The sequence below is a fragment of the Nematostella vectensis genome, chromosome 11 (genome assembly GCF_932526225.1).
Source record: "Nematostella vectensis chromosome 11, jaNemVect1.1, whole genome shotgun sequence".
Taxonomy (NCBI): Eukaryota; Metazoa; Cnidaria; class Anthozoa; order Actiniaria; family Edwardsiidae; genus Nematostella; species Nematostella vectensis.
The window spans coordinates 12732355-12753249 of record NC_064044.1 but is presented as its reverse complement, the minus strand read 5'-3'; the positions used below and the strand labels follow the sequence as shown (position 1 = coordinate 12753249).

General features: G+C 42.3%; 1 protein-coding gene across 4 annotated transcripts in view; it reads right to left on the bottom strand.

Annotated features, from left to right (window-relative positions):
- The window catches only part of LOC5514765 (striated muscle preferentially expressed protein kinase-like), a 39691-nt gene that overhangs the window by 1656 nt on the left and 17140 nt on the right, over window positions 1-20895 (bottom strand). For 2 of the 4 annotated variants that reach the window (XM_048734496.1, XM_048734497.1), the window contains 18 exons: window positions 20440-20761; window positions 19970-20105; window positions 18681-18804; window positions 18365-18413; window positions 17791-17817; window positions 16969-17118; window positions 16447-16492; window positions 16291-16341; window positions 15756-15867; window positions 13373-14365; window positions 12103-12280; window positions 9629-9845; window positions 6602-8773; window positions 4549-5148; window positions 2633-3136; window positions 1749-1837; window positions 992-1085; window positions 267-495 (listed from right to left, as the gene is read on the bottom strand). In XM_048734496.1, the coding sequence (XP_048590453.1) occupies window positions 267-495; window positions 992-1085; window positions 1749-1837; window positions 2633-3136; window positions 4549-5148; window positions 6602-8773; window positions 9629-9845; window positions 12103-12280; window positions 13373-14365; window positions 15756-15867; window positions 16291-16341; window positions 16447-16492; window positions 16969-17118; window positions 17791-17817; window positions 18365-18413; window positions 18681-18804; window positions 19970-20105; window positions 20440-20761 (6093 nt within the window). Of the gene's footprint in view, window positions 1-266; window positions 496-991; window positions 1086-1748; window positions 1838-2632; window positions 3137-3735; window positions 5149-6601; window positions 8774-9628; window positions 9846-12102; window positions 12281-13372; window positions 14366-15755; window positions 15868-16290; window positions 16342-16446; window positions 16493-16968; window positions 17119-17790; window positions 17818-18364; window positions 18414-18680; window positions 18805-19969; window positions 20106-20439; window positions 20762-20895 lie in introns of those variants that run through there. The other 2 variants (XM_048734498.1, XR_007314204.1) reach the window with 2 other exon arrangements.

The following is a 20895-nucleotide window of genomic DNA, read 5'->3' as shown; positions in this document are numbered from 1 at the left end:
TATGATACTCAATATCGCAGTTAGCGTACTAGAAAGCTTTATACAAAGGGTAATGTTAAATTAAAAAAAAAATTCACACCCTTTCCAAGTAAAGTTTCTTAGAGCCCCAATACGTACCCCCCCCCCCCCCCCCGGACTTTCCATCCCCTGTAAGTGGCCAAAACACTTTGTAAGGGAAATAGAACAGGTTTTTACCAGGTTTTAAATTTCGTAATATAGAGCTTGTATTACGACCCTTACTTTGCCAATCCTTCTGGCTGCCTTACCGTTGGCTACGATGTCTGCATCCGGGGTTTCCGGAGTGCCTCCGTTCTGACTTGGTCTTGGCGAGGTGGAAGGCGATGGCGGCTCACCATCAGAAAAGGAATTGGAATCGAGGCTAGGGGTGTTGTCATGGCTACCGCTGCTGACGTTAGCTAATTCTTGTTCCAGTCTCTTTTTTTCTTCCTGGGCATCTTTTGCTCGCTTGTCCAACAAGGCCTTCATCTGGATTATCTGAGAAGATTTACACGGAAAAGTGGTCCTGCCTCAAAGGTGAAACATTTATTTGTATTTAAGATAATAAAATGGAATACTTACGATGTCTTTGTTCCACATTTTAAATTGTATTTTATATTTTTATTGAAAGAGGTAAAAGAAATTCTCCTCGCAAATCCACCGTGCGTAAGATGACGACGACGACGACGATGATAATGCTGATGATGATGATGATGATGATGATGATGATGACGATGACAATGATGATGACAATGATGATGATGATGATGATGATGATGATGATGACAATGATGATGACGATGACGACGACGACGATGATGAATATGGTGGTGATGATTATGAATATGGTGGTGATGATGATGACAATGATGATTATAATGGTGATGATGATGACAATGATGAATATGGTGGTGATGGTGAAGATTTTGTCCATAAAGATCTTCCCAGAAAATTAAGGTAAAGAAGCTCAAAGCAGTACAAAATGTTAACGTACCATATTCTGTAGTTCCATCTCTTTCCTCTGCCACACGCGCTTGTCGTGATTAAATTTCTCAGCCAGCTCAGCCTGCAACTCTGAACATTCTTTCCTGTAACATAACGGCAGGCCAATCAACCGGACGCTTTATGATAACTTCATAAGAGGACAATAGAACATGGAACTAATTTCTACTTAAGCGAAAAATGAAACTCGGGTTGTACAGCGTTAGTAACCTACTCATAAGATCGTGAAACTCGTCCTTCTCACGTCGTTGTTTTGCAGAGGATAACGACTTTATCATAGCTATGATGTATCATAGCTATGATTTTCTGTCATTGTTGCTGCCGTCCGGCATAGTGACTAGATCTCAATCATACATTCATTTTGGCCGATTTTGACTCTGGGCAACAGAATTTTAGTTTCGAGTCCGATTTTTTACAGGATTGAATCATACAATACAATACGATTTGTTTATGCATCCTCAAGTACTCTCTTCAAAATAACGGTGTGGCAAATACGCCGTATTTCCCTCTCGAACGTCGACCATTTTGTGGGTTAGGGTCAGTTTCGGCAGATTCTTTTGTCGATCGCTTATCTGTAGCGAGTTTTGTGCTAAGTACTAAGCTGGAGAGTCCCCCTACCATTTAAGATTAGCCCTTTCTGCCAAACCTTTCTAATCCGACCAGTCACAGTGGATGCAACATTGACTATTTCTTTGGCAAATCTGGACACCCTCCATAAGCTGACCAGTTTGGGGGCCAGTTTGGCTTACCTGAGTCGTTTAGCCCATTTATTCTCGATTTCATCCACCTGGGATTTGACGCGCTCCTCAGACTTGGCTTTTAGTTGCTCGAGCTCGGCCTGAAATGAAGTGAATGATTACGTATTAGTATCATGGTTCTTCCCTTGACAATCGCTAAGTTGCGAAGCTAGTAATCCTCGTCGCAGCTGGGGAAACGTGGTCGAATCAACAGTTGTTAGTTTTTATGTTAGAAAGAAATCAGAGAAAGACTTAGGAGGGGAGGGGAGGGTGGAGAAGCTGATGTTCGGGAGACAAGGGTGAAAACAAGCAAACTCAGTTCACGTCGGTAGTTATGAGATTCACAGGCACTACAGCAATGATCTGCTAAATGCGCGGCTGTTGTAATAGCCGTAGTCGTTACGCGATCACCATCGTTTCTCTTCTGGGAATAGCGCGTAGCCAATCATACCACCATCACCAATTCCCTGTGTGCAGTCAAATGGTTTATGAAAAGATAGTGAAAGCAAGAAAGCCATTGATTGACTACACGCTATTTCAAACGGGACAAGGTGTTATGATTCGCGGAGGTCGCGCAACAACGAATTCGGCTGTAATCCAACAAAACTTTGATACCGTTGTTGAACCATGTCCTCAACCTACAAAGTTGCATTGAGGATCTCAGTGCAGATTGCCATTTTATCACGCAAAAAATATCTTTTTCTGCAGTCTTGTTGAAGCAAAATTCACTATGATTCTTTAAATCAAAAGTAATTATTCATGTAGCAAACTTGATTATGGATCGTTTGATGATTGCTATTTTTTAGTGTTGTATTTCCACATTTAATCAATAACCCAAGGTTTTTCGACTCATTGAACTATTACAGAATATATTTTTTGGGCGTTAATTTTGTTACCTCTAGCGTGACAACTCTATCCTTGGTTTGTTTTAATTCCTCCCGGAGTTCCTCCTCCACATCCCGCATCCCTCGCGTTCCTGTACGCGCTTTCTCTCGCTTAGTCATGTCCTCTTCCAGCATAGTGATTTTCCTATCGCGCTTGGAGATCTCAAGATTCAACTCGTCCTTCTCTTTCTTGGAGCTCTTCTCCGCGTCCTCTAGCCTCGTAATCTCCCTCCTCAGCAGTGGGATAGAGCTGTCCTTGATGAATCTATTCAACCCTTCTATCTCCTTCTCCATATCTCCCTTTTCTTGTCGAAGGGTCTCAAGCTCCGCACTGTACATCTCCTGCTTCCTCACGCTGTCTTTGACAAACGCATTCAGCTCGTCTTTTTCTTTCTGGAGCGTTTGGATCTCCTTCTTTAAGAGGTCTGCCTCATCAGAGCTGTTTCTGGTGGAAGAGGGATCAGGCTTTGCATGCAGCTCGCTTTGCTGTAGTTTAGCTGTGAGAGATTCGACCTCCTGGAAGATCCAAATCACAATAGAAAAGTACAGTGAGGCGAGGGGCTAATACGAAATGCATAGTATAATTAGCCTGCGTAGCAAGCGTTCTTACTCAAACGCATTCTGAATAAACGTTTCTGCACAAAGGAATGGAACCGACTTTTGTTGGGTTGGAGCAAAACTTTCGAAAGATTGAAGACGTATTCTCTACTCCTCCGATTTCCCAGATGCATACGTCGTGCAAAAAAGTGCTTAAATTTTCGTGCAAAGGACAACCTTTTGATCTAAGCTCGCCAGTGGTCATTTTCGCCTCAAAGTAATCTGAAATAAGTAAAATGAATTATTTGTGCAGTTTCTTATTAGTGCATAGAGTGAAAAGTAAAAGCATGTTATGGGTTGTACAAGCCACGGTATGCTACAACAAATGTACGGTTAAAAGTGAAATGGAAACTAGGCTGAATAATGCGTGGTTTGTGAGTGCATCACTTGATGTAGTGGCCACAGCTCCCTTTCGAAGGAGTATAGTGTAGTTGCCCGCATACTGTAAATTTGCGGTGCAATGATCACGTGCTATTGTGCCAAAGTACTTTTTTACCAGCGGTGCAGTAATCACGTACTATAGTGCCAACAGTACTCAACCAGCGGTGCAGTAATCACGTGCTTTAGTGCCAACAGTACTCCCAACCAGCGGTGCAGTAATCACGTGCTATAGTGCCAACAGTACTCTTAACCAGCGGTGCAGTGATCACGTGCTATAGTGCCAACAGTACTCCCAACCAGCGGTGCAGTAATCACGTGCTATAGTGCCAACAGTACTCTTAACCAGCGGTACAGTGGCCACGTGCTATAGTGCCAACAGTACTCCCAACCAGCGGAACAGTAATCACGTGCTATAGTGCCAACAATACTCAACCAGCGGTGCAGTAATCACGTGCTATAGTGCCAACAGTACTCTTAACCAGCGGTACAGTGATCACGTGCTATAGTGCCAACAGTACTCTTAACCAGCGGTACAGTGGCCACGTGCTATAGTGCCAACAGTACTCTTAACCAGCGGTACAGTGATCACGTGCTATAGTGCCAACAGTACTCTTAACCAGCGGTACAGTGGCCACGTGCTATAGTGCCAACAGTACTGTTTACTTGTGTTTAAGTGCTTTAGTGCTCAAAGTTTACATAGGTAGAGTGCCCATCTTTTTGCCAGCCGTTTACTAGACTTGTTCACGTGCAATAGTGCCCACAATTATCTTTACAACCTCACGTGCTCCCGGCTTCGTTTTCGTGCTCAGTGCTGTACATGCTAAATCTTTCTGCCTCGTTTTCGTGCTCAGTGCTGTGCATGCTGACAATTTCTGCCTCGTTTTCGTGCTCAGTGCTGTACTTGCTGACGGTTCCTGCCTTGTTTTATTCAGTGCACATGGCTAACAAACCTGCGTCAGCTCCTGAATCTGTCTGTTCTTTTGCACTAGATCTCGCGAAGTCTCCTCTTCTCTTTCCAACTTGGCCAGCATCCGATAAAAATTTCCCCGACAATCAATGTCCCCACCCTCTCCTCCCCTCTGCTCAACTAGCCTGGTGGTATAGAACTCCCGCGTCTCGTCCAGAAAGATCTTCGCCTCCGCGCTTTGCTCCTTCGTTCGATGCATCCCACTCATCTGTTCCAATTCTTTCCATTTCCCTTCCATTCCACTAACGATCTCATCGAACCTCGAAGCAAACTCCAGCAAGTTCTTCATTTGCGACATCTTATTGTTTAACTCCTCTTCCATTTCTGAGCCTTTTGTTTTGCCCCCTTGAAGGCGTCTTAACTCATCTAGCTTAGCCATCACGTCTTGTTTCTGCGCCTGCAGGGCCTCGATTTGCTTTGTATCCTCCGCAAGCCGGGCCCTGATTCCCTCGAGTTCAACCTTAAGTTTATGTGCCTCCCTTACAAGTTTCTCATCTGTGCTATTTGTACTATTTCTAGCGCGCTGTCTGGTGTCGGTTGTGATGTCCTCTTCCTCTGTGCTGTGCAAGCCTTGCTTCAACTCCTGTTTGAGGTAAGTGGAGTAATAATGTCAGTCGTCCATCATAATTATTCAAGGGGCCCATATTAAGGAGCCTTTTTCCAAATTATATCTAAAATTTTGAGTCACAGCTTTGTAGCTAAGGCTTAAACACGAGGTTCCGATATAAAAGGGAAAGCTCCTCCCACCCCGGGCTCGATTTTGCAAGTATAATCAGAACACTGCTACGCTAACAGTTATAAATTATAGGTCTCCTGTAAAATTGCTTATCTATGAACCCCAGTCAGCTGGAATAAAACTATTATTGCGCAGATAACAAGACAGTTGTGTTAAGAGATTGATAAATTAATGATTTGCTGTTCACTCGCGTGTTTGGTGCAAAATGTTTAAATTTTGCGCCATCCATAATCTGACGAATCTGCATAAATTATTCTTGCCCTGTGATAAAAATGCTCGTATTTTAAAGCGGACACAACTTGGTATCGCATTATTTTACTATAAATAGAAACATTTTAGGTGTACAAGTCTAGGAATGATATTTAATTTGGTTTAGAATATGAAATTTGAATTTAGCGCTTAGAACAATTGTCCTGACATGTTGACTCATAGACGGCTGATTGATAACTGATTGTTCTTGAGCCCGGGGGTGGGAGGAGCTGTCCCTTTTATAGCGGAACCTCGTGATTAATGTCCTGTCCTTTGATGCAGCCACCTAACCCTCCCTCAAACTAAGTTCTTTGCAGGCAGAGGACATCCCTTCTCACACGCCTTTCGTAATGACCTAACTACATTCGTTCCTTTGTTTTTCTCTCTTTCATGCACTGTAGAGAACCTTGTGACTAGAGAGTCTCCTCTTTACCTTTATGTATCATCCCTTCTTCCTTTTTCTGTGTCCTATGGTTCTCTGAGAAAACTCCCCATCCCTTCTTTCTCACCTTCCCTGGTTCTTGTTATCAAATTGTGTGACTTACTTTTGCTAACGCCCACTCCATCCCTTTTACTTGTTCTCTTTCGTCACCCTATTTTACTTTCCTTTGCTTACACCCTTCGCATCCCTTTTTCCATAACCAATTCACTCCTTAGCCCTCATTAGTCACGCTTTTTTACTCACCTTTGCTATCGCCTCTTCTCTTCTTCTCACTTCACTTCTCTAGTTCTCTCATTTGTCGCGCTTTTTTCACTTTTCTTTGCTTACACCGACCATTTTCTCTATAACCACTTGACTTCCATATCTCTCCTTTCCATCCTTCTCTCGTTTGTCGCGCTTTTTTACTTTCCTTTGCTTACACCGACCACTTTATCTATAACCACTTGACTTCCATATCTCCCCTTCCCATCCTTCTCTCTATAACAACTTTACTTCTCTAGTCCTCTCATTTGTCGTGGTTTTTTACTTTCTTTGCTAACACCCCCCCCTCCCCTTTTCCTTTAACCACTTCACTTCTCTAGGCCTTATCTGTCACGCTTTAATACTCACCTTTGCTAACGCCTCCCTCTCATTCCTAAGCGCTTCATACTCCACCTTGGCCGTCTGGTACTCTAGCCTCATCTTACACCAGGTGTCTTGCAGGGACTTGTTTTCATTCATCAGCTTCTCTCGATCCTCAACCAACGATCTGATGTTCTCCTTGATTTTCTCCCACGCAGAGAACCTACCAAGGATGACGTCATCGGCACTGACGTCATATCCCCATGGCAACTTTGCTTCTTCGAGAGGCCGCTGGACACAGGTGAGAATCCGATGGTGCACCGCCTTGAGCTGAGTGTTTTCGTTAGAGCTTTGGGTGTTAACGTTACTGCGGCTTAGATCCTCTAAGGGATCGTATTCGGCTGTTGAATGTAGTTCAATACTAGTCTGGCTACAGGTGGCTGCAGCCTCAACACTGGGAATAGCCGAATAATTATTATTCCCTGAATTACTTTTCAACCCCTCCTGAAGCTTATAAATCTCGGTTTCAAGAGTCTTGATTTGATTTCGTAGACGTTCTTTCTCACGGGCATTTGTTTCGTTTATCGTCCTATTCTCCGCCTCTTTTGCATTTATTTCGTGTCGAAGACATGACACTTCGCCAATCGCCTTCTCCAAAGCGGTACTCTTCATCTCATTCCTTTCCTTCAATGTCTTATTCTCAATCTCCAAATCCTTGTATCGTCTTTCCAAGGTCGACGAGACCAGCCCTGGGTCCACCTTTTTCTCCTGTTCTTTTTTGTCCGACCTCGAGGAAGTACTTTTACCTGAATGATTACTTCTTCCCGAGAAACTCGATGACCTCCGTCTCGCACCCTCCACGCCTCCCAAAACATTGGAAGATTTTAGTTCCAGTTTTTGACGCAGTTGCACGATGTCTTTTTTCAAGAAAGAAATTGTACCTTCGCAGTCATTCTTTCTATGCTTTTCAACACAATCACATCCCGAGTCCTTTTTTTGGGATACAACTTCCTGGAAATTTCTTTTCTGCAAATTTGTTTCTTGGAATTCACCGTTGTTACGCATCCTCCCGGAATTATTTTCTAAAGTATTCTGAAGTCCAACAAACTCGAAAGACAGGTTGCTAAAACTTGTGTTCAGTTCCAGGTTTTCCTGTTCTAGTTCAGCTATTTCTTCTCTCAAGTTGCTTGCCTCTCGCTCTAGTTTTAGGTACTTATCGATGCCCTTCTCTAGCTGATCAGTCAGCTTACTAACTTGTACCGACAACTGCTCAATTTCCTCATTTTTGTTCATTATATCACAGTTTTGGTCGTTATAAAGATCCATACACTTACTATGCTCCTGTTTTAACTTATTTAACTCGTGGCATACCATCTTCAAATCCTCCTTTAGGCGTACATTATTTTTCTCAATTTTTGAAAACAGTTTATACTCCTCTAACTTCTCTTTTCGCAGCTTGAGGGTCTCCTGTCCAAAGCACTTATTCTCCTCCGCTAGTAATTCCTTATCCTCCAGCTCTCTCTGAATATCCTCTTGTTGCTTTTGGAGCTTTTTGTAGTCAATCTCAACTGCTTTTAACCTCTCCATCTCTGCTTCTTCAAGTCGTAGCGCATTTATCTCGTGTTCCAACTCTTCGCATCGACGTTGCAGCGCAACATTATTGCCACCGCCTACTTTCTTCTCTTTATCCAGCATCGCAAACTTGCACTCTAGATCAAACGACTTAGCCGCCTTTTCCTTCGCAAACTTCTCCAGTTCTTGGACTTTGAGCTCGAGTTCCTTATTCTCTCTCTTCATTAACTGGCTCGCACTCTTAAGCTGTTCGATTTCAGCGTTTAGGGTATCCAAATTGGACGTCAAGTTGCGGACGATCTCGTTTTTCTCCTGTAAAACGAAAGCCATATCTTTGTTTGTTATTTCGTCAAACAGGATGATCCTCCGCTTCAGGATGTTAACGATCTCTTTGTCGGATTCTGTTCGGCGTGATTCGTTCAATCGGGTGAGTTCCCGAAGGACTTCGTCAAGTTGCGGTATTGTTCTCATTACTCGCTCGGATTTCTTCGGACTTTCGGCAGATGCTACTTCCAGATCTCGAATGCGCTTCTCAAAACGTTGCTCCATCTCCTTCTTGCTCTCCTCGTAGCAATCAAGCGCTTCCTCCAGCTCGTCCTCATACTTGTCCACCATTTCGGATTTCTCTCTTTTGATGCGTTTGATGTCCTACAATTGATCATTAGTGGCACAGCGCAATAGATGTTACTAATTAGACTTTATTATTACATTAGCAAACGAAGCAGGATGTTGTTTGCATTATCATAAGCGGCGGAGCTGGCCTTATAAAGCCGCATTATCACCAGTTTACTTGTCGATTACGTAACAATATCCGATGATTTTTAACGGAAAACGCGAAAAATATTTCAAAATATTAAAAGCAGTGTGTCTATTGGAAGTTTCTTTGAGGATGTGATTGATAATTTAGAGCGGATGGCCTGTTTAATATCTCGGATTTTAATAGATTCTTTTGTCTTTTAACGGTTGAGGTTTCCGTCGGACCTCCGGAAGTAGACTGGTGACAATGCGGCTTTAAAGTTAGGGGGTTTAACGGTGCTGGGACATATGTCGCTACTTAGCGATTTGGTTGTTAGGCGCGCGCGCGATCATACGAAACTTCACATTTTTAGGCGGGAATATCAATTGGCGGGAAAACAATTTACGCGCGCGAGATTTTTTGGCTATGCAGACACCCAGAACTGGCATTAAAGAGCGCATAAGAAATCCTTGGGTTGTTTGTTCAATTCATCCTATAAAGACCATATGCCAATTGCTCAACACTTCCACAAAATTTCAATTGACGAGTTCAATTATTCCGGTTAATGGTGAATGGTTAGTAAGAAAATGGGTAGTTTGCTAGTGGATTGTAAAAGATGCAAAACTAATTTTGTTTCAATGTTTAAGCTTTAAAAGCACATGGGATCTTTGCGACTTGCAGATGCGGATATTTCGCGACACTCAGTCGCCTTTATACCACACTATCATTCGTCCCTGAATTTACCAGGAGTAACAGTTACATCTCACCTGTCTCTGTTTTTCCACCTTCCCCTCCAGTTCCGAATTTTTACTTGTTTCATTGTGTAATTTATCCTCTAGTACTGTCACCTCCCCGCTGAGGGATTCTATCGTCGACTCGTGTGCCACTAGCGTCGACTGTAGCTGCATTACTTTGGCTTCTAGCTGTTCGTTAGATCTGCCATCTATAGAGTCTGTCTCGCTTTCTCTTTCGCTACTCGTTTCACTGTTGGCATAGAAATTGCTACATTTGGTAACTCGTCCACAAGTAGAGTCAACTCGTCCACAAAAATAGAGTCAATTCGTCCACACTCTAATCTTCTTGTGACTCAAAAATACCCATGACTCGAAAAACCCGCTAATCTGTTTAAACCTGTTAGCCATCTGCATTTTGAACAACTTGTTGTTCTTTTGTGAGAGCTTGTCAAGCTTGTCCACAACCCCCCCCCCTCTGATTACACAGTTGATCCTTTCCCCTCCCCTCTGATTACACAATTGATCCGTTCCCCTTCCCTCTGACTACACAGTTGATCTGTTCCCCTTCCCTCTGACTACACAGTTGATCTGTTCCCCTCCCCTCTGGTTACACAATTGATCCGTTCCCCTCCCCTTTGATTACACAATTGATCCGTTCCCCTCCCCTCTGGTTACACAATTGATCCGTTCCCCTCCCCTTTTATTACACAATTGATCCGTTCCCCTCCCCTCTGGTTACACAATTGATCCGTTCCCCTCCCCTCTGATTACACAATTGATCCGTTCCCCTCCCCTCTGATTACACAATTGATCCGTTCCCCTCCCCTCTGGTTACACAATTGATCCGTTCCCCTCCCCTTTGAATACACAATTGATCCGTTCCCCTCCCCTCTGGTTACACAATTGATCCGTTACCCTCCCCTCTGATTACACAATTGATCCGTTACCCTCCCCTCTGATTACACAATTGATCCGTTCCCCTCCCCTTTGATTACACAATTGAACCGTTTCCTTCCCTCTGGTTACACAATTGATCCGTTACCCTCCCCTCTGATTACACAATTGATCCGTTCCCCTCGCCTCTTGTTACACAATTGATCCGTTACCCTCCACTCTGATTACACAATTGATCCGTTCCCCTCCTCTCTGGTTACACAATTGATCCGTTCCCCTCCCCTTTGATTACACAATTGATCCGTTCCCCTCCCCTCTGGTTATACAATTGATCCGTTCCCCTCCCCTCTGATTACACAAGTGATCCGTTCCCCTCGCCTCTGGTTACACAATTGATCCGTTCCCCTCCCCTTTGATTACACAATTGATCCGTTCCCCTCCCCTCTGGTTATACAATTGATCCGTTCCCCTCCCCTCTGATTTCACAAGTGATCCGTTCCCCTCGCCTCTGGTTACACAACTGATCCGTTCCCCTCCCCTCTGATTACACAATTGATCCGTTCCCGTCCCCTCTGATTACACAATTGATCCGTTCCCCTCCCCTCAGATTACACAATTGATCCGTTCCCCTCCCCTCTGATTACACAATTGATCCGTTCCTCTCCCCCTCTGACTACACAATGGGTCTATTCCCCTCCCCCTCTGGTTAACACAATCGGCCTATTTGCCTCCTACTCCTGTAACATTTTCCATCGCCATCCCCCCCCCCCCCTCCTTCTGGGTAAACAATTACCCTATTCTCTCTAGTTACAGAATTGCCCCGGGACCATTTTCCACCCCCCTCCCTCTTCGCTTTCAATATTGGTCTATTCTCCTCCCCCTCCTGTTGCACGATTGATCTAATACCTTCCCTCAGGTTAAGGTAATTCCCTTGAAATAGTTCTTTAATTTTTTTAAACTTGGAATAAACAATATTGAAGTTAAGGGCTTTAAAAAAAATGTTATAAAAAATGGGGGTAACCAACCTCGTTTTCACAACAGAGGGGCGTACTTTTGACGCGTTTTTACTGATCGCGCGAGGAAAAAACACAACTCTAAATTTTCAAAAGTAGTGCCTATAGTCTTTAGAAAATTAAGTTCTGTTTGTCGAGCTGCAAAAATCCGATCTCCTAAACAATAACCCGTAGTAGCAAACGTTCAAAACAAATCACATTTAAGAGATCGCACTGACACTGTTTTCGCCACCATTAATACGGTAAAAAGCGCCATTTTGAAGTATTTTTACGGCTTTTAAGAGAAAATAAACAAATTTCTATAAGCCAACTTTTTTTTTCTTTTAGTATATCATTTTTCCGTATATATTTGACTATTTGAGCAAATAAAAAATTAAGGTAACCGACTTCGTTTTCCTGTCAAAGCGATTTAAGTAAAAAATGCGCGCCTTTTGCTTTGTTTTCTTGTACAACTGTGGCGCGCGCGCACACCTAATACTGGAAAATGCGAACAAACAGCGCGCGCCACTATGCGCAGAAGGGGTGCGCAGTGCAATTCAAGGGAATTACCTTAAACAATTAGCACATACCCCTTCGTCCAGTACCACGCCCTTTTCATACCTAGTTGTGGTCTGCATGTCGAACAGTCTTTGGTTCTCTAGTGCCAGTGTGTCAAGCTTGTCTTGTAGCTCGTCGATCTCGTCTGTTCGCAGCTTTAAGTCTTTAGATAACTTGAGGTTCTTTGCTTCAAGTTTTTCCACCTGTGAGTGGAGGTCTGCGTTTTCTTTTTGAAGTTTTTCTGAGGTAATAACGCATTTATTTTGAAACTCTTAGTATCTTCCCATCTTTCTTCAACTTTTTTTTCTCTTCATTCTCCTATAAGTTTTCACTACCAAATCAGCAAATAATTGGTCTATTTGACCACCATCGCTGCCCTAATCCGCAACCCCCCTTTCATTTCATCATTCCATGTTTGCCCTCCCTTTGCTTTTCATCGCCGCCCGTTTAATGTAACCAAGTCACCCCACTTCTACTTCTCTTTTCATCCTCTTTTTTTCCATCTCCCCCAACCATCTGTTGTCCGTACATTATACTACACCCCCTCCCTTCACCTCTCCTCTCATTCTCTTCCCCAAGTGAGTCCCAGGCCCAGGAGTTCCCTATGTTCGGAAATGAGGCGGCGTTGTATCTGGGACGAGCTTGGCTATCCGTGGCATTACAACTCTAATCAACCTCAGAAACCCGGATGACACGCCTGGGACCAGGCTGACTTAATTTACCCCTTCTTCACCCCTTCCTCTCTGCTGTTCCTAAGCCATGCTGCATGCTGCTTTTTCTCTTGTTATGAACCGAGCAAATCAGAGCTGGCAATGTTTATTTTGATTCCATCTTTCTTTTCCACCTCCCTCTTATCTTTACTTTCCGTCTCACTTACCTGAGGATGCTGCCTCAGTGTTTATTATTAGCCGAGCAAATCAGAGCTGGCAATGTTTATTTTGATTCCATCTTTCTTTCCCACCTCCCTCTTATCTTTACTTTCCGTCTCACTTACCTGAGGATGCTGCCTCAGTGTTTATTATTAACCGAGCAAATCAGAGCTGGCAATGTTTATTTTGATTCCATCTTTCTTTCCCACCTCCCTCTTGTCTCACTTACCTGAGGATGCTGCCTCAGTGTTTATTATTAACCGAGCAAATCAGAGCTGGTAATGTTTATTTTGATTCCATCTTTCTTTCCCACCTCTCTCTTATATTTACTTTCCGTCTTACTTACCTGAGGATGCTGCCTCAGTGTTTATTATGAACCGAGCAAATCAGAGCTGGCAATGTTTATTTTGATTCCATCTTTCTTTCCCACCTCCCCTCTTATCTTTACTTTCCGTCTCACTTACCTAAGGATGCTGCCTCAGTGTTTTCCGACTTCATCTTTTCCATTTCCGCATACGCTTTGCTCAGTTTCGACGCCAGTTCCTCGCATGTCTTCTGCGTTTCCTCCCTCTGCTTTCTATACTTATTCGCCTCCTTCTCCAAGTTCGATTTTTCCTTACTCAAAACTCCCACCTTTTCCTCCAAATCCTTGTTTCCTTTTTTCTTTACCATTTCGATTTCTTCCAGAGTACTTTTCAGTTCCTCAGTAATTTTGTTCAAATCCTGATTTGATTTTTTTAATCTTATCTTAAGGTCTTTTACCGAATCCTGAAGGACTTTGTTTTCCTCTACTAAGCTGCTTTTTTGTCTCTCTAACATTTCAAATTTCTTCGTTAATTCCGAAACTAGATTTTCCTTTTCTTTTCGTAAACTGTTGTACTTCTTCTCCGCCTCATTGCGTTCCTTCTCCAAGTCCTCGATCTCCGATGTCTTTTTCTTTTCCAACCCCAATTTCTTTTCTTCAAGCTCATTTTTTGAAATTTTTAAGTCTTCAAGTTCTTCCTTTAGTTCCTTATTTTCTTTGGTTAAACTTTTCCTTTCTCGTTCGTATCGATAAACCTTATCTTCAAGATCATCATAATGTCCCAATTTATCCTTCATACTCTTGCACTTATCCTCGATTTTAGAGTACGATTTCTCTTTAGTTTTTAGTTCCTCTTCAAGGCGTTTGCGTTCCGTCTCTAACAGCGCGACTTTTACCAACAAATCATTCTTAGATTTAACTTCATTAGCAAGCTTTTCATTATTTTTCTCTAGTTTTCTCATTCTCTCCTTAAGGTCTTTCTCCTTCGTGGCTCTCTGCTCAATCTCACCCTCTAATTTGTCTATTTTCTCTTCTTCAGTTTTTAGTTGGTCCTCTAGTTCAGCTCTCTCTGCCTCCACTTCTTTGAGCTTGGTCAGAAAGCTTTGAAGAGTTGCTTCAAGCTCTTTTGCGTCGACCGACTGTTTGCCGTCTTCTGTAGAGGAAAAACATTAATAAGGATGCTTAGGAGGCTACTTCATGTTACAAGCTTGTCTAAATAGAAAGCTAGAGGGAATAGGTAAAGGGTGAAGAGGAGGGTTTAATAAAACAAAGACCGAGAGGAGAAAAAGGAGCCTGGAAGAAAAGAAGTTGATGATGGCTAGAAATGATGCTGATGGTGTAGGAGGTGATAATAGTGTTTATGGTGGTAGTGATGATGATGATGGTGTAGGAGGTGATAATAGTGTTTATGGTGGTAGTGATGATGATGATGGTAGTAGGAGGTGATAATAGTGTTTATGGTGGTAGTGATGATGATGATGGTGTAGGAGGTGATAATAGTGTTTATGGTGGTAGTGATAATGATGATGGTAGTAGGAGGTGATAATAGTGTTTATGGTGGTAGTGATGATGATGATGGTAGTAGGAGGTGATAATAGTGTTTATGGTGGTAGTGATGATGATGATGGTGTAGGAGGTGATAATAGTGTTTATGGTGGTAGTGATGATGATGATGGTAGTTAAGGTGATGATGTTGTTAGTAATGGTGATGGTGGTAGTGATGATGATGATGGTGTAGGAGGTGATAATAGTGTTTATGGTGGTAGTGATGATGATGATGGTAGTTAAGGTGATGATGTTGTTAGTAATGGTGATGGTGGTAGTGATGATGATGATGGTAGTAGGAGGTGATAATAGTGTTTATGGTGGTAGTGATGATGATGATGGTGTAGGAGGTGATAATAGTGTTTATGGTGGTAGTGATGATGATGGTAGTAGGAGGTGATAATAGTGTTTATGGTGGTAGTGATGATGATGATGGTGTAGGAGGTGATAATAGTGTTTATGGTGGTAGTGATGATGATGATGGTGTAGGAGGTGATAATAGTGTTTATGGTGGTAGTGATGATGATGATGGTAGTAGGAGGTGATAATAGTGTTTATGGTGGTAGTGATAATGATGATGGTGTAGGAGGTGATAATAGTGTTTATGGTGGTAGTGATGATGATGATGGTGGTAGGAGGTGATAATAGTGTTTTTGGTGGTAGTGATGATGATGATGGTAGTAGGAGGTGATAATAGTGTTTATGGTGGTAGTGATGATGATGATGGTAGTAGGAGGTGATAATAGTGTTTATGGTGGTAGTGATGATGATGATGGTAGTTAAGGTGATGATGTTGTTAGTAATGGTGATGGTGGTGGTGATAGTGATGATAATGATGATGATAATGATGATGATGTATGATGCTTGTGAAAATCGAAGAAGTATGAGCCAACTGTGAAAATTACAATAACAAGGAAGGAGCGACAGAACCTGCCCAATAACAGGTACAAGTCTGAATACTCTTTAGAAAGTACTCTTCACTATCTAGAGCAGCTTACCCGGCGCGTCGGAGCTGTTGGATCTGAGGAATGACTCCATACTTGAGATGCTTCTTGTGAGATCCCCACCCTTCGCCAGGCTACTGCTGATGTCACTGAGGCTTTCTGTGGGCTGTCATGCAACAACAGAATCAATCAGGTCACGCAACAACAGAATGAATCAGGTCACGCAACAACATACTTAATCAAAGAATGGAAACGAATTCAATTCGTCGGCTAATTCTGGAGATTTTCTTCTCAGCAGAAAGTGGTAGGAAAGGATTTTTTTTTACAAGCGCATTTTAATACCTACATCATTACTAGAATCGTTTGTATAAATCACCAGTATGAGCTAGGGCGAGGTTAGTTCAATGATATAAGTGGCTGGAAAACTTGCTGCAGACACAAGGTATAGCTAGAAAGACTACAGACGGCTTCCGACGAAAGGCCAACGTTCGAAACATCAGCAAAAAAACCTTTTTCAAAGGCTTGTAACCCTATATATAACGTTAGCTTGGGAGCATTGGGGTACGAAAATCGTACGTGATCGTCTTACCGGGTGTGAAACCGTGGAGGTCCTCTTTGTCTTTCCTTGTCTCCCAACCGTCTAAAATACGGTTAATCGAAATGATGAGTATGATGATAGAAGAAGATATAATCAATGTTGATGAGTGTCAAGATTATTTTAATGGTGATGGTTGTTTGTACTCACAGTTATCCACGGGTGTACCAAGCACTTTTTCGCACTCATTCTTCCGCTACAAGAAAACGAAAGGAAACATAAACGATGCATCAAGACGTTAGCATGGGGAATTGGCGTTGTCAATAAATTTGACGTTACCTTGGGGACATGGCATGTCTATGAATTTGGCGTTACCTTGGGGACTTGGCATGTCAATCAATTTGACATTACCTTGGGGACTTGGTATGTCAATTGATTCGACGTTACCTTAAGGACTTGGCATGTCAATAAATTTGACGTTACCTTGGGGACTTGGTATGTCAATGAAGTTGAAGTTACCTTAGGGACTTGGCATGTCAATCAATTTGACGTTACATTGGAGACTAGGCATGTCAATTGATTTAACGTTACCTTGGGGACTTGACGTGTCAATCAAGAAGTAACCTTGGGGACTTGGTATGTCAATTAATTTGAAGTTATCCTGGGGACTTGATATGTCAATTAATTTGACGTTACCTTGGGGACTTGAAGTGTCAATGAATTTGACGTTACCTTGGCGACTTGACAAGCAGCTTGCTGATGAATTCCTTAGCTTCAGTCGTGACGTCATCAAACACTTTGGTGAAGGCCCATTTACATTGGGAGATGTTGTTGAATGTATCCGCCTCGTCTGTCCCAAGGAAAGGGGAACTACCGCTGAGTCTGTGAAATAGCAACAAGTGAAACGTTATATGAAGCGGATATGATGTCGATCAACTTCTCCTTTGTTATTGTTTATAATAGAAAATACAACTGTCTGGGAGATGTTGTTGAATGTATCCGCCTTGTCTGTCCCAAGGAAGGGGGAACTACCGCTGAGTCTGTGAAATAGCAACAAGTGAAACGCTATATGAAGCGGATATGATGTCGATCAACTTCTCCTTTGTTATTGTTTATAATAGAAAATACAACGGTCTATTTGCAAGAAAACTTCCAAATAGCCACCCACGCTTGAAGTCTGATTTTCATTAATGATATTTTATTGAAAATATATCGGTTACTCCCTTGAATTAGCCGATGGAAATGGATGCTTTGTGTGACTCGGCATTGAGCGGGAGCATAAAATGGCGGCGTGGTTGGCCTTGTTTAACCGATAAAAACAGAGAATTGCCGTAGGTGGTTAAATGAGCTCTCATTGTATTATTTTGATGATACCTCCCTGTCTACCTAGCAAACTGAAATCCTTGTCCTCATATTCATCGTCGGTCGATATAAGCGTTTAAAAGCGTTTCTACTAGTTTAAATGTTGTATGTCAATGTGGCGTTTTTTTAATAATGAAGTAGAAATCCCGTTCTGTAGTCCCCAGTTTCTTGTTATTTGTATGGAGTACTTACATCATATACGTCGTTACGCCAACAGACCTGCAATAAATGACCGTATCTCTGTCACTTGCGAGGTGAAGGACTTTTTCCAGCCACACCTTTGTTATTGTTTTCATTTAGTATTGGAAGGCACACGATGTGATAAAATCTCGAAATAGCCACCAAGAAAAAAGTTTAATACTTTATTTACTAAATTCAATCGAAAAATATCGCTTTGGTTTCCCCAAATCTGCCGAAGGATATGGATGCATTTTCGCAATTGGTACTTTGCTAGGGTTACTGACAAAATGGCGGCTGACCGAGGCTGTTTAAAGGGGCTTCATCATACGCCTGTGGGCCACACTTAAAAATAGCCTCATGACTTTTGTTAAATATATCAGCCAGATGACTAAAGCAAAGATTCATGTGTGATACTTAAAGATAGCTTCCGTCTCTCATCTAAAAGTGGATTGTTGAGTTAACCGTGGCCACCAAAAACTCATGACGCTACCCCTTTAATTGAGAGCTTCCGACTCTCCTCTAATGGAGAATTGTTGAGTTTACCGTGGTCCATGGAAATATATAGGTTCAGAATTGGTTTTCTTACCACATGTCTGTATAGGGAGTGACTCGATCGTAGGCGACGACTTCAGGTGCTGAAAATACACAAGACGTTAAACAAATTCTCATGATAGATTTAGGCCAGCCCAATTTAAGAGATACCTTCAATTCGTCATAGTTATCAGATGGGAAAAGGATGATTTTTACGGTTCTTCCTGCGCACCCTCTAGTGTGCGCGCCAGGAGAAATTTGACAATTAGAAAGTGCGGAGGGAGAGGGTCGACATATGGGAATATGGTGGGGTTAAGTTGGTGGACTCCTGTCTCAAATGGGGCACCAGTCCTGCTGCCTTCTGTACGTACCAACATATTCGGCAGTCCCGTATGAGATCTTGGTATCGACCTTTGTGTTGTATTTACGAGTCAGACTAAAGTCGATAATCTTGACACGGGATCCTCCTTCGCGTTTGAACATCACATTCTCTGGCTGAAGGAAAGTCAGTATATCAATCAATCTATTACTAAAGGGGTACAATCGGTAACCTCGACATCATCAACTTTCTATCCCTGGGTCTTATCTCACATAAACTAGATGCATGTACGTATGTAAGTTTGTTTCCTTCATTGGTAATACCATCTACCTTTCTCTCCGTTCTTCTTCTCACCTTGATGTCAATATGCATTAACGTCTACGTTTGTCACATTAGATATAGAGGTGCATGTACGTCATATATCTACTTACGTTGTATTAGAAATAACTATCTACTTTCCCCTGGCCCCTCTAGCCTTGATCAAAGCAACTATCTTCCCCAGCTTCCTCTGACCTTGAGGTTTAGGTATATGTACGTCTACGTTTGTTACATTAGAAATAATAACATCTACCTTCTTCTGGGGCGGATACAGGGGGGGAGGGGTGGATTTGATGTATATCCAGCCCCCTTTTTAAGTGAAAAAAATAAAAAGTCACTCTGTTTGAAGAAAATAAATGTTTGAGGACGGGAGGTACCGTATCGTCCATGTGCCTCCGCCTGCTTGACTTAGCTGACGCGACAAATGTTTGTTTTTCACATTAGAAATAATAAAATCTACGTTTACTCACTATTTCCTCTCACCTTGATAAAATCATCTACGTTTCCATCACTATTTCCCCTCACCTTGATAAAATCACCTACGTTTCCATCACTATTTGCTCTCACCTTGATAACATCATCTACATTTCCTCACTATTTCCTCTCACCTTGATAAAATCACCTACGTTTCCATCACTATTTGCTCTCACCTTGATAAAATCACCTACGTTTCCATCACTATTTGCTCTCACCTTGATAACATCATCTACATTTCCTCACTATTTCCTCTCACCTTGATAAAATCACCTACGTTTCCATCACTATTTGCTCTCACCTTGATAACATAATCTGCGTTTCCTCACTATTTCCTTTCACCTTGATAACATCATCTACATTTCCTCACTATTTCCTCTCACCTTGATAAAATCACCTACGTTTCCATCACTATTTGCTCTCACCTTGATAACATCATCTACGTTTCCATCACTATTTCCTCTCACCTTGATAACATAATCTGCGTTTCCACACTATTTCCCCTAACTTGATAACACCATCTACGTTTCCTCACTATAAAACTCTCACCTTGAGGTCTAAGTGCATGTAGTCATGCTCGTGCATGAAGCTAACGGCGTCCAGGATCTGATCAACGACGCCTACTGCGTCTGGCTCAGACATGGGTGACTCCGCGACTCGCTCTAGAAGATCACCTCCACGATTACTGTAATCAGGGATACCAAAGAATCTGAGTGATGATCAAGAACTCTGATTGTGTCTCATATAAACCCCTGTACATATGAATCATACTCATTCAGTAAATACAGAAAAAAATCGATTTCAATACCGACTTTAGTGAACGTTTCGGTGCAAGGAGAGCTAATAACAATGTTTCTAGTTCGAAGCGTTCGCATTGGCCAGGCAGTTCTTCATTTGAAACCAAATTTCAATATATTTTCTAATCTAGATTCTCAGCGTGGTGTGACTTTCCAAGACTTTCCAATGTTCTAATGGGAGAAATTTTACTCTATCGAAATCAGGGCGTCACCAATACTTACTATTCCATAACAATGATTATCTCCCGCGGTTTGTCAAATGCATCACGGATGCGGCTTAGATTCGGGTGACGTAGTTCGTTCATGACGTCTATTTCCCGTGAAAACTCCTCTTTCTGGCTCGGCCTCGCTTTGATGCTCTTGGCGACGAAATGGACTGCTGTCTTGAGGTGGACGCATTTTCGGACAACGCCAAACCGTCCCCGTCCGACCTCCTCCTCCAGAGCGTAGAAGTCCTCGATGTGTTCCTTACGAAGCTTGACGACTTTTTCCTCGTAGAATTCTTCATCTGTCTCATCTTCACTTTCACTCTCCTCTTCCTCTTCTGTTTAAATTTTAAATTTCAACAGAGCCTAAAATTTTAAACCTCCAAAATACCCCAGGAGAGACATATCTTATCCTCAACTCCCTATCTCCCCAAATCAAAGATTTTTCAACCTTTTAAACAATTTCATATAT